At 36.6% G+C, this 13,403-nt stretch overlaps 1 protein-coding gene across 3 annotated transcripts in view; it reads right to left on the reverse strand.

The window, feature by feature from the left end:
* ARID2 (AT-rich interaction domain 2) overlaps positions 1-13,403 on the reverse strand; it is a 193,342-nt gene that overhangs the window by 54,670 nt on the left and 125,269 nt on the right. For all 3 annotated transcript variants that reach the window (XM_035255747.3, XM_078338858.1, XM_035255749.3), the window contains 4 exons: positions 6,548-6,629; positions 4,219-4,353; positions 3,412-3,608; positions 279-3,142 (listed from right to left, as the gene is read on the reverse strand). In XM_035255747.3, the coding sequence (XP_035111638.2) occupies positions 279-3,142; positions 3,412-3,608; positions 4,219-4,353; positions 6,548-6,629 (3,278 nt within the window). The remainder of the gene's footprint in view (positions 1-278; positions 3,143-3,411; positions 3,609-4,218; positions 4,354-6,547; positions 6,630-13,403) is intronic.

Genomic DNA, 13,403 nt, shown 5'->3' on the forward strand with positions numbered 1-13,403 from the left:
TTCTCCAAAAGATGTTAGATTAGCAACTGCTTCTCTACCTTGAGCCTACAAAATTATTAGTTTGAATCTATAACAAAATTGAAAGATTCTTTAAATCATGTACTAAAATTGAAAACTAGTATTATATCACCAGAGAAAAAGAACAGGACAGTTTGGATACAAGTGAGCTGATAGAGTAACTTTTCAAGGTGAGACATGAAAAACAGTGCATTTCCCTCTAAAACCTTATTTACAGATCAGAAATTTTATAAGAGAAATACGATCATAGAATAACTTACCTGTGGGACCATATTCTGTACGTATGTTGGTGGATGCTGTTGCTTTTGCTGAACAGCACTTTCTATTGCTACTTTAGCTACAGTGCTTGGATCTGCTCCAGCTGGCACAGCAACCATTGTTGCACTACAGCCAGCATTGTTGGGGTCACTGATTGTAACAATTCTAACTCCTACTTTATTTGGAATTCCTGTGACTGTTTCCCTATCATTATCCTCTGCTGGCCTCTTTACAGTTTTGCATTCTGCTGTGCCATTTGTAGACCGAACATCAGATGAAAGGGCAGGAGAAGGGGACACTTTTGATCCTGAGTCGGGAACTGCTAAGATTTGATGTCCCTGTATAACAGAGGTTGTAGAATGTGGTGAGACAACTACACTTGGGCGTTGCTGAGGCACATCTGAATTCAAACAGGAAGCTAGAGGTCCATTAGGAAAATCAGTACCACTAAATTGTTGTGTTGCCATATTTGAAGCCTCCTGTATACTGCTCACAGATGATGAACCACCCAAAGTTAATACAGGTCCATTAGGAATTCTTTCCAGTTGATCACCTTTGGCAGTATCTTGCTGAGTGACGTCTAAAGTCCCTTGAGGTTCCACTGGAGATATCTCACCATTTCCTACATGATTGGAAGTTTTGTGATTTGGAATGTTTTTGCTTAAATGAGAACCATCTCCTTTATCAAAATCACAGATTCCATTAACTAGCGGTTTTTTCAAATCACTTTTGATATCCTGCATGTCTATTTGTTCTGAGTTCTGTTTTCCAGATGCTCCATTCTCACCTAATTCCACTGACGGCCCATTACTGATTAGTGAGCACTGATTAGTCTCACTTTGAATCTTCCCTGAGTTTGAAGGAGGTAGACTTGAGTCACTGTACTTTCTCCCATTTAAAAGACTTCCCAACTGCATTTCATTTTCCTTTGTATCCCCATTGCTGGTGTTTGTGGTTCCTCGTCGGCAGGACGGGTTCTCCATGACTTCAATTTTACGTTCGTGAACATGTAAACCTGTTGCTTCCTTTGCTTCCTCCTCCTTTTGGCAAATTATTTTATCACCTTTGAATGGGGGAGTAGCAGTAGTACAGGATGATTGTCCAGCAGGAGATGCTTGAGTGGCTGGAAGTGTTTGCACTGGAAGTCCAACTCCTGGTTGCGTTCCGCTCATGGTAATGCCTGCTGGAGCAATGAGCTGAGTTGCATTTCCCTGACTCACGGTTGCAGTTGCAAAACTTGTATTTGGCACAACTGTTATGGTTACCTGGTTGCCAGAAGTCCCTTGGAAAATGGTTGCTGGGCTATTTGAGATCAGTGGGCCTGGCAATATTTGTAAGTTCGAAATGGGCACAGTTTGTACTCCCCCTGTGGATGGCATTGCACTTTGGACCAACTGAACATTTTGCTGCCCAACCAATAGCTGCTGAGCTGGAGTTTGCCCCTGCACTCCAAAACCTGTGGCTTGGTTACTGGCCACCTGATAGACCACCTGAGGGCTAGGCGCTCTTGCATTATTAGGGGGAGGAATCTGTGGAGCTGGAAGAATAAGCTTACCACCTGGTGTTGAAGGACCACGTTTTGGAAGCAGAAGCTGTTTAATCAGACTCGACTCACCAGAAGCAGGCTGACCAACTCCTGCATTTGACTGCTGAGGTTGAACTTGCATCTGTACTTGTTGGGGCTGCTGAACTTGTACTTGTACCTGCTGTGGTGGGGGTGCTGGTGAATGCTGCTGCTGTTGCTGTCTTTTCACAGATAACATTTGACTGACAGTAGGGGGTGGTCCCTGTGATTGAGAGGTGGAAGAAGACGACATGGCAGTAGGGACTTGGTTATTAGTAGCTGGGACAGGTGATGGTGAAGATGATGGAGTTATGCTAGGTTGTCCAGTTAGCTGAACTGTCTGACCAGTTGGAAGAGCTGCTGGATTAGCAAGAACAATTTGGTGAATGGCTGGTGCATAAGTCTGACCTTGTTGAGCTGGCTGGCTTACAATTACTACACTTTGTTGGGTTGGCTGCTGTGGTTGTTGAATAGGCTGCTGTACTACTGTTGATGAAATTTGCTGAGAAGGGAGAGGTTTTGGTGCAATGTTCTGAAAGCCTACCCTTGAGGGTTGTGGACTTGGGACACCAGCAATGGTAACCATTTGTCCTGTAGTTACCTGAAAATTCTGTACTGAAGTTGCTGAGACAATATTGGATGCAGGAGTTGTTACGTACTGTGGGGGTGCTATGATAACAGTATCTTGTGACTGGCTACCAGTTGATGTCTGTTGAGATGAAGTTTGCACAGGTTGAGGTGATGTGGTGATTAACTGTTGACCCTGTGAAACTGTAGAAGTACAAGCTGGTATGTTCTGTACTCTGCCAAATATATGACTCTGTGGGACAGCTTGCTGAATTACTGTAACAGGAGTGCCTGAAGGGATCTGTCCTGGTACCACTGTGTGTAAGGGAGACTGTTGTGGAATTACAGATGGATGGTGAAGCAATGTCTGAGAATTCACAACTGTAACAGGTTGTGGCCCTGTACTATGATTCTGAACCACAGAACTCTGTGGAGGTCCTCCTCCAACAGCAATGCTAACAGGAACTGTTGTCTGGGGTATGGAATTCTGGATAACTGTAGCCTTAACTACTTCACAAGGAATTGGAGCTTTATTTTGAATGACAGTCACTGAAGCATTTTGTTGCTGGTGGGTATGAACTGAAGGATTTGGTGGAATTCTTGAAACAGTTTGTGCCACAGTATGAACACCTTGTACTGGAAAAGACATTTGTGTTGCAGTCAAATTTGAAGATTGGTTGGGAACAGGAGTCCTCTGAAAATGGTTTCCTATGGTTTGTGATCCATGAGGGATTCCTGAAAATATGAAGAAAACATCAAAACTCCAAATGAAATGACTGAAAAGCCACAAGTAGGAATTACTTTACTTCAGAGAAAATAGTTTTAAGAAATTAACATGCAACAATTTTGAATCATATGTATATGATAAAATAACAGACAAAGTAAGAAAATGCTACTGGAGAAACAAAATAAACTTATACATTTAAAATGCATAGAATATATATTTTTCATTCAGTTTTATTATTAAATCAGTAATACTTAATAAATACAATAAAAATTAACACCTGCAGGTGAAGGTGCGGGAGATACATCCGGAACAGAATCAACACGAACAACAGAAGTAGTAACTGGCTGCTGCTGATAGTACATCTGAATGGGAAGTGGGATAGCCCTCCGTTTTACTCCTACCACATGAATATGAGCCTGCCCGTTGTTACTGGAATCCTCCACTCTCTTCACTGTATGATTCGGAAAGACCGTTCTGTGAAGTACACACATAATCAGTACTGATAACTATCACACTGACTTCTAACATTATGTTTACATGAACAACAGCAGTATGTTTACTTATGTATGAATCAATATGATTCATAGTTATATTTTACAAGGATGGGAAGCAGAGAAGGAAATATAAAAGATTATTCCTCCAATTAAAAAAATCACTATTTATTAACAATGTTGCTGGGTTTTAAACAATTCTACCCTATAACTAATAAAAGATACCTATTTTTATGAACTTTGCGAAATATCAGAAAGTCTTTGTATTGAAGATAATAATATTTTATACTATTATGCAACATTAAAAACATATAAAGTCATGTCTTTAACGCGTAAAAGTAGGGAAAAAAAGTAAACTTCATTTCTTTCTTTTCTTTATTTGATAAACCTCATAATGTTCCAATACAAGCACCAGATGTGATTTCTGAAATTGCTTTTTATTTAAACCTCCACCACACTACATAACCTATCCATACAAAATTTCTAGTAGTAAAGATATTTAAAACTAGATACATATTTGGTATTTTCTTTAAAGAGCAAGAGATGTTGTAAGTGATGTAAATGGACTTTATTTAAAGAACTATGCATCCTACCTAAGACATTTATAAAATCCAGTTGATGTCAAGATTCCACCACGAGCTAATTTACTGCAAGTTGAGAGGTATTCAGAATACATTTCTGCTCGAGAAACAGAACAATCTGGATTTACTTCAAAATGAGCATTTAGCCTAAAAGAGGAGAAAATTAAGCATTATACAATATACTCTAGGAAAGTGTATACTTAAATATACTAAAGCCATGTGGAAACAATGTGTTAAAACTAATAATTACACCAACTAATCAAATTTCACTGATTCATACGTTAGTACCTTCTAATCAAATTTCACTGACTCATATGTTTGTACCAAGGATATATGCTAAATTTCAGATTAAATCAAGAGATTAACATACTTATTTTAGTATTAAAAATGTCACTGACAACAAATACCAGTGAAAGCAGGATTGTGAGCACCTGATCAGCAAAAAAATCTTCTACAAGAAATAGTTTTATTTAGTGAATACCTATTCGGGATCCTGTCATGTAATAATCATAAAATAAGTTCCCAATTATGAGCTATTTGCATTAGAGCTGAAGAAAATGGGGGGAACTGAAGTAAGGTTAAACTTTTCTTGGTTTTTGGATCAAATTCCTTCAGAAAACTTATCCAAACTTTTCAGTTACTTTCTAAAACAATGACACTTCCCAAGCTGCACACTCTCAACCCCCATTTCAAAAAGACTTTTTTTTTTTTTTGAGATGGATTCTTGCTCTGTCACCCAGGCTGGATGGACTGCAGTGGCGTGATCTTGGCTCACTGCATCCTCTGTTTCCTGGGTTCAAGTGATCCTCTGACTCAGCCTCCTGTTTCCCGGCTATAGGCACGTGCCACCAGGCCTAGCTAATTTTTTTATATTTTTAATAGAGACGGGGTTTCACCGTGTTAGCCAGGGTAGTCTCAATCTCCTGACCTTCCACCCACCTCGCCTCCCAAAGTGGTGGGATTACAGGTGTGAGCCACTGGGCTTGGCTTCAAAAACACCTTTAATTTGCTAATCCATTACAAACTAATTCAAACTTCATTTTGTCTTTTTCTTAAAATGACCTTTACCTATAAATTGGGAATGGAGGCCTAATTACCCTGATAGGCTCTTTCCATAATTCGCTATGTAAAATAGGCCAAACTTAGCTGTTTCTGAAAAACTAAATCAAATAGTAATTATGATTTAAAAAAAAAAAAAAACTATAAAATGATTCCCTTCCCTTTTTCCAAGAACTAGCAGGAACGTGCAACTGGGATTTATAAGACTGCATCTATGCTTAACACACACATATTTTATAGTGGTTACGGTGTGTATTCTTTACAACTTTCATAATTCTGTCTGTACTGAAATTTCAAAAAGAATAGATATAAAAACCTCATTTTGGTTGCAATGGAGAAGACAAACATTTCCAAATATTATTGGAAAAGCTTCAAGTATAAGAGACCCATGTTTAAAAATATAGAAGTTGAGGAAAAAGCAAACAATTAGAGATATTTAAAACCATAAACCATAGAAAAGTCTGGAGAAAACTGTCACAGGAACAAAGACATGTATGAAAGCACCAAAAATATGGAACAGAGAGTGACATGAGCATGAAATGGGAGAAAATAATGTTAGAGAACGGCAGAAAAGGGATTAAGAAAAGAAAATTTTAAATTGATATATCATTGGAAATGATTGTGTACTTCAATTTGTTAATCTCCTAAAGAACTTAAGCTGAATTTCATACTAATGTTGAGGCAACTATCCGTAACAAGTGAAATTTTTTAAACTCTACATTTGTTTTTTTTTTTTGTTTGTTTGTTTGTTTTTCAGAAAGTGGCAGAGATATGACTACAAATCTTTTCAAGGAAGTATTATTGTCAAGCTACTATTCACACAGCCAAAAAATTGTTAATAAATAAGAAGTTTCGCTTTAGATAGAAGAGAAGAGACATTCAAAAATACCTGGTTTTATTTTCTTAAGGTCAATTCAATTCAGTTTTAACAAAACGTTAATTTTAGAAGAAAAAATTTGGTCACCTGACAAACTGTACTTTCTACAAAGTGAAAGATAACTTTTTAACACAAATTTTACTCTGAAAAAAGTTATATGGTATAATTTAATGAAATTCTAGTCATACTATTTTAATTCTGAAAATTCTGATGAATATTTTTCTTTCAAATTATTTCAATATACAAAGAATGTGATTTTACAGTGTCCTTTCTTTCTATAAATTATATTCTACTCTAAAAAGGAATACAGAGTAAAACATTCTGGATGTCTGTACAATACATTTCCTTTTTATCTTTGCTTTACTCTTCCCAAGGATAAATTCTTAATAGAAATAAACCACTTACCACTGACAAGCAAACTTCTCACTATCTATTTCCACTATTCCTGGAGGTGGAGCAACATGCTGTGCTACGACTGCTCTGGAAGCTAAAGAAAAAAATACATTAGCTACATAATTTCTTAAAACTTAGTCACTATATGCCATACTTACTTTATGGATATTAAAACCATTAATACAATGAATACCTTTTTAAAAGGTATATAAACATACAAAGGTATACACATTGAAGAACAAATCTAATATATAATGGAGCACATATCATACCAGGCACTGTTTTAGAAGATTCATATGAACTATTTTGTTTAACCTCACAATTATTCAAATAATAACAATTAATATGAATGATTTTAGCTAATATAGCCTCTATTATTCCCATGGGCCAGACATTGAACTAAATACTTTACAATATCTGCTTACTTAATTCTTCCATGAGGTGGGTACAGATTGAAAACTGATGCTCAAAAAGTGATTTTAAAAATTAGCCCAGGTTCATACAGTTCAACACATAAGTAAGTTGAGCATCTTTCAGTTTAGTTATGGAAGCAGAATGCATCAGAAATTATAACTTCACTCCTTAATTTAAATAACTAATAGGCCAGGCATGGTGGCTCATGCCTGTAATCTCTGCACTTTGGGAGGCCAAGGCAGGCGGATTGTGGGGTCAGGAGATGGAGACCAACCTGGCCAACATGGTGAAACCCCATCTCTACTAAAAATAAAAAAGTTGGCTGGGTGAGGTGGCATTCGCCTATAATCCCAGAGGCAGGAGAATCACTTGAACCCAGGAGGCAGAGGTTGCTATGAGCTGAGATCACACCACTGCACTCCACCCTAGCAAAAGAGCAAGACTCCATCTCAACAACAAAAAAAATCAGTAACTCTATTAAGTGACACATATAAAATTTTTGGAATACAGTGAACAAAAGCTGAACTAATTTAAAGTCCCATATTCAAAAAAGGATTTCCATATTTTTCTGAGGAGGAAAAAAAAGAAGATATCTGTTGTAATAATAAATTTGAGTTATACTTTTTTTCTGAAAGAGGCAACATGGTTGTATAAAAATGTACTAATTATTAATCTTAAGATACAATTTCTTAAATTTCATCTATGACATATTTTAAGTTTCAAGGTCAATGAATACATGAAGTAAATCATTTATTATTTTGTAACATGTTGAAGAGCTCTGTAGAAAAATTATGTATGTTATCTTTTCTTCTCTACTATGTTATATAACGGAACTAAAGAAACCATGAAAAATATAAAGTAAAAATAATGTCTGAATCATATATTTGTAAATTAAAATTAAAATTAGTTATCCTTTATCACTATAGATCAGCATTACTTTGTAGGTTTTTTAAAAACCTGTTATGTGACATGGCAATGTAGTTTTTTTTTTTTGACAGAGTTTCGCTCTCATTGCCCAGGCTGGAGTGCAATGGCGCAATCTCGGTTCACCACAATCTCCGCCTCCTGGGTTCAAGCAATTCTCCTGCCTTAGCCTCCTGAGTAGCTGGGATTATAGCCATGCACCACCATGCTTAGCTAATTTTGTATTTTTAGTAAAGAGAGGGTTTCTCCATGTTGGTCAGGTGGGTCTCAAACTCCTGACTTCAGGTGATCTGCCCGCCTCAGCCCCCTAAAGTGCTGGAATTACAAGCTTAGGCCACCACACCCAGCCTGCAATGTAGTTTTTAAACATACAGAACAGGCCAGGTGCAGTGGCTCACGCCTGTAACCCTAGCACTTTGGAAGGCTGAGGCAGGTGGATCACGAGGTTACGAGTTCAAGATTAGCCTGGCCAATACCGTGAAACTCTGTCTCTACTAAAAATACAAAACTTGGCTAGGTGTGGTGGCACACACCTATAGTCCCAGCTGCTTGGGAGGCTGAGGAACGAAAATCACTTCAACTTGGGAGGCGGAGTTTGCAGTGAGCCAAGATCGCACCACTGAAAGGTGGCTGAGCAAGACTCCATCTCAAAAAACAAACAAACAAACAAACAAAAACCATACAGAATATACCCAATTTTTTTCAGATGATATTTTAGCAAAGCTTCTCAGAACCCTCAAACAGAACAAATTCATTTCTAAATTACTGGAACTAGACAAGCGCCATAGCATAGCCAAATGTGTGAATGATCTGAGGCAATCAAGACCTTTGATGAATGCCCCATGCTTTCTTCGAGGTTAACAGCTAATTGTAGCCACTTAATAAACACATACTCCGCACAAATACATTGATATTTACATTATTTATGTTAATCTTTTAAGTCTAATTATCCCTACTTTACAGATCAGAAAACTAAAGCTCAGAGATTAAGTTCAGGCAGGAACACATGGTGGAGATAGCAGACCTGGGTATACTTGGAAGGCCTTCTTTTAAAAGTGTGAATTTGAATCCAGGTCTGTCACATTTCAGAGCCATACTACTATATGCTGCTTGAGATAATACAACAGTTAGAACAAAAACAATTTTTCCTGTTGACAATCTTAGCTTATTCTTTTCTTCTCCTAACTTGACCATACTAATATAGAAAATACATTCTAGGACCTGAAAGTATGTAGAAATCTATCTTCCCTTTACTTTTCATTTATAACACTCAGACTGAAATTTTCTGAATGAATTAGCAATCAATTTCATGAAACATTAGAAATTACACTGAAATCATGAGACGCCTTTATAAACAATGTAGAAAGAAGAATAAAATCACAAACAGGAATTTAAACTGGAAACCTAATTACTATAAAAAGTAGCTACAAACTGAGGAGCACTGCCCTCAGGACACCTGAAGACATTCCAAATGAAGGTGCTTATACTTTGAATCAATTTCCAGACACTCAACTTTATGTATTCTTCCTAAAACTGATTTGTGAGAATATCACCTCCTCTTTGATAATTGTTTTTCTCTTATTTTGGAATCAAATGACTTAATTCTCACCCATCTTTCATAGCCCTATAGTATTATGCATTATGGTTAAATCTAAAGCCAGAGAGTTCCATCACTCACTAGATAGCTGTGTAACCATAAGCAAATTAATTTAACTTCTCTATACAAGGAGGAAAGTAACAGTACATTAACCTCATATGTTGTTAAGGATTAGATTATGTTACTTAAAGTAATGTCTAGCACAAAGTAAGCACTATATAAATGTTAGCTACATTATTCTTATGGTGTAACAACATGTGGAACACTAAGGAGAGAATTAGAAACATCAGTGTCCATGTAGCCTCTTAACCTAATTATTATTGATATAGCTTCCTGTCAATTCCAGTATTTTATATATTAAAATTAAGGGCAAAGCTGGGCATTAGAAATTAGGTATTCTGGTTCTTCGGTTTGTTCTGAATTCAGATATATTGTAGAGTAATGATAATTTTGCTTAATACCCTTGCCTCCTCAACTCCTTTCAAAGAATGTATTACTTCTGAGGCAGAATCCCGTGTAAACAAACTACAGAAAATATTTGAAAGAATTATCAAAGGTGGGCCAGGTGTGGTGGCTCGTTCCTGTAATCCCAGCACTTTGGGAGGCTGAAGTGGGTGAACTGCTCAATCCCAGGAGTTTGAGACTGCCTGGGCAACATAGGAAAATCCTATCCTTACAAAAAATACAAAACTTAGCCAGACTTGGTGGCATGTACTTATAGTCCCAACTACTCAAGAGCCTGAGGTAGGGGGATCAATTGAGCTCGAGAGGTCAAGGCTGCAGTGAGCCAGGTTGTGATTGCGCCACTGCACTCCAGTCTGGGTGACAGAGTGAGATCCCTTCTCAAAAACAACAAAAAAAGAAAGTAAAAGTATGCAAGGTGGTGATATCTTATTTCATTCAGATTACAAACTTATGGCACATTTAACTGTTAAAATTCTGAAGGAAAGAAGATGTCATAGTAACATACTAACATACTTCCTCAAACTGAAAAAAAAACAAAATTGGACTTTTTATAAGTAACAGAAAGAGTCTGATTAAGCAACAGACTTTTGTTAATAAAAACAATCTTTACTAGGTTACATGGCAGACATTTTCCATAAATCAGCTGAGGTAAATCTGCAGTGTCAAGATTTTCACAAAAATATATTTGAAGTATATGATAAAAAGCACTAAACATCAAATACATTGTACTGGTCTTGAAATGAAGAATATTTCAATTTTCCTAACCCAATAATCCTCAAAATACAGTCCCTGGACTGCAACATCATCATCTTATGGAAACTTGTTAAAAATGAAAATTCTGTGACCAGCCTGGGCAACATGGTGATATATCATCTCTATAAAAAATAAAAAAAATTAGCTGGATGTGGTGGTGGCTACCTCTAGTCCCAGTTAGGAGGCTGAGGTGGAAGGAGCCTTGAGCCCCGGTGGTAGAGGATGCAGTGAGCTGAGACAGCATCACTGCACTTCAGCCTGGGCAACAGAGTGAGACCGTGTCTTAAAAAAAAAAAACAAAAACAAAACTCAGGTCCCACCTGATCCAGAAACTCAGGGTATATAGCCCAGAAACCTTTATTTTAATAAGTCTATCAGATGATTCTGATTTACCCTAAGGTTTAAGAACCACTGTGCTAAAACTTCTTGAATGTATCAGGTACACAAGATGCTTCTAAGTAAAACAGTAGCAAGTATAATTTATAATCATAACTTGTTAATATCTTTTTGATATATTTTCCAGAAACTTAACAAAAAAAGGCCTCTAAAGACAGAACAACAAATATTCAAGCAAGTTAGGTACTTGTTAATTCTTTGACTTCAACAAAAACAAAGGCGAACTCAAGTTTTCAGATGATTGTAAAAAAAATAAGCTTAATATCTTTTAGATAATTCTGAAGTTCAACAAACTGTCTATTTTCATCTATTTAATGATGCAAACTAGATTTTTTAATTTATATCTATAAAAAGGGAAATAGAGATATGATTAATACTAACTCCAGTTTCGTTCTAGCAATAATAGTCACTGAGACATATACTGAATTAATAGCTTCTAGAGAATAAGAGACTTATTCATCTTATTAAGAGGCAGATTTCAAGTAAATTTTTGTTTAATAATTTCTTTTATTTCTTTGAGACAGAGTCTCACTCTGTTGCTAGGCTGGAGTGCAGAGGTGTGATCTTGGCTCACTGCGACCTCTGCCTCCTGGGTTCAAGTGATTTTCTTGCCTCAGACTCCCGAGTAGCTGGTGATGGCACGCATTACCATGCTCAGCTTGTTTTTTTTGTATTTTTAGTAGAGACAGGGTTTCACCATGTTGCCCAGGTTGGTCTTGAACTCCCGACCTTATGATCTGCCTGCCTCAGCCTCCCAAAGTGCTGGGATTACAGATGTGAGCCACCACACCTGGCCTTCTTTAGTAATTATTTATAAAAACTTACAACATATTTACTTTTTGATGTATCATTTATTACTAAAACCTGTAACGATAAAATACATGCATGTGCATACACACACACACACACACACACACACACACATATATAAACGCGTATGTGTGTATGTATGTGTAGATAGATAGATAGATAGATAGGGTCTTGCTCTTTTTCCCAAGGTGGATGCAGTGACACATTCATAGCTCACTACTGCCTTTGACTCCCTAGGCCCAAACTGGGACTACAGATGTGCATCACCATGCTCAGCTGATTTTTTTCCCTGATTTTGTAGAGATGGAGTCTCACTATGTTGCCAGACTGGTCTCAAACTCCTGGCCTCCAGTGATCCTTCTGCCTCAGCCTCCCAAAGTGCTAGGATTACAGGTGTGAGCCACAGTGCCTGGCCAAATGAAATTTTAAAAATTTCGATCTTTATAGAACAAAAAATTGGACAACTTAAAAAATGTCTATTTTGTAGCTAAAAAGTACTGATAGGGTGATGAATGAAAGAATATCAAACATAAAATGTATTATGTCAGGATAAAACTGTGAAGATATTGGAATATGAGTTCAAGGTGAAAACGTTGCAAAATTTCTGATGTTAAAGAATTTGTGTATTTTAAAAAATGAACGAGGGTATCAAGATTCCACTGGATGCAAAAAACACTGTTATTTATTTTCTTTTAAAAATGTAGTTTAATATACATGAAGAAAATACATACTTTGCAACTATTTAAATTATGATAGAGATTTAGATGTTAACCTAAAAATGGGTAAAAGGTTATAAAAGTTTTCAAAGGGACTGAGAGAAGTGAGTAAAAAGTTTAAAGATGATAATTCCATAAGAAAGCAGCATTAAACTATGTGGGGGACTAGCTAAATCACAATGAATAACCAATCAAACAATTTAAAGTTGTCATTCAAGAAGAGCACAAGTAATAAAGTGCTCTCCAGCTGGAAATTAACTCTTTTCAATCCCTAGAGGTCTAGTCTCATCTCTATGAAGAACTACTACATAAATGAATAGCCATAAACTCTCAAGGCTTAAATTCATTCATTTGCCAAATGAGGACCAAATTTTAGGTTGGGAAATAGGTTCACTTGTTGAGATCAAAAGAACTGTGATGGTCAAAGGCTAACCACATAGCAAAAAATAGTCTTCCTCAAATCACCTTTGAGTATTCACTGATGTTTTATAAATTTCCCTAACACTGCTCCTTTATTTCCATCAATTAATTTAATCTTCAGTTTCTTTTTTGATGATAAAAAACATTCCCACCACCTACTTAACTAGCAATATGAACCGTTTCATTTCTTCATCAACGTTAAGAAACCATTAATATTCTGACCAAAGATTCCTCAATATGAATTGACTGTTTAACGTCTATTACCTGTAGTTGAAAGCTCATTGAATAGACTGGCAGTCAAAATTATTTATTTTGTGCCTTCTGTTATTTGTCCAGTTCTGTTAGGTGGATCCAAGTTAGTTGAGTAAACATT

Source organism: Callithrix jacchus, chromosome 9 (assembly GCF_049354715.1).
Source record: "Callithrix jacchus isolate 240 chromosome 9, calJac240_pri, whole genome shotgun sequence".
NCBI lineage: Eukaryota > Metazoa > Chordata > Mammalia > Primates > Cebidae > Callithrix > Callithrix jacchus.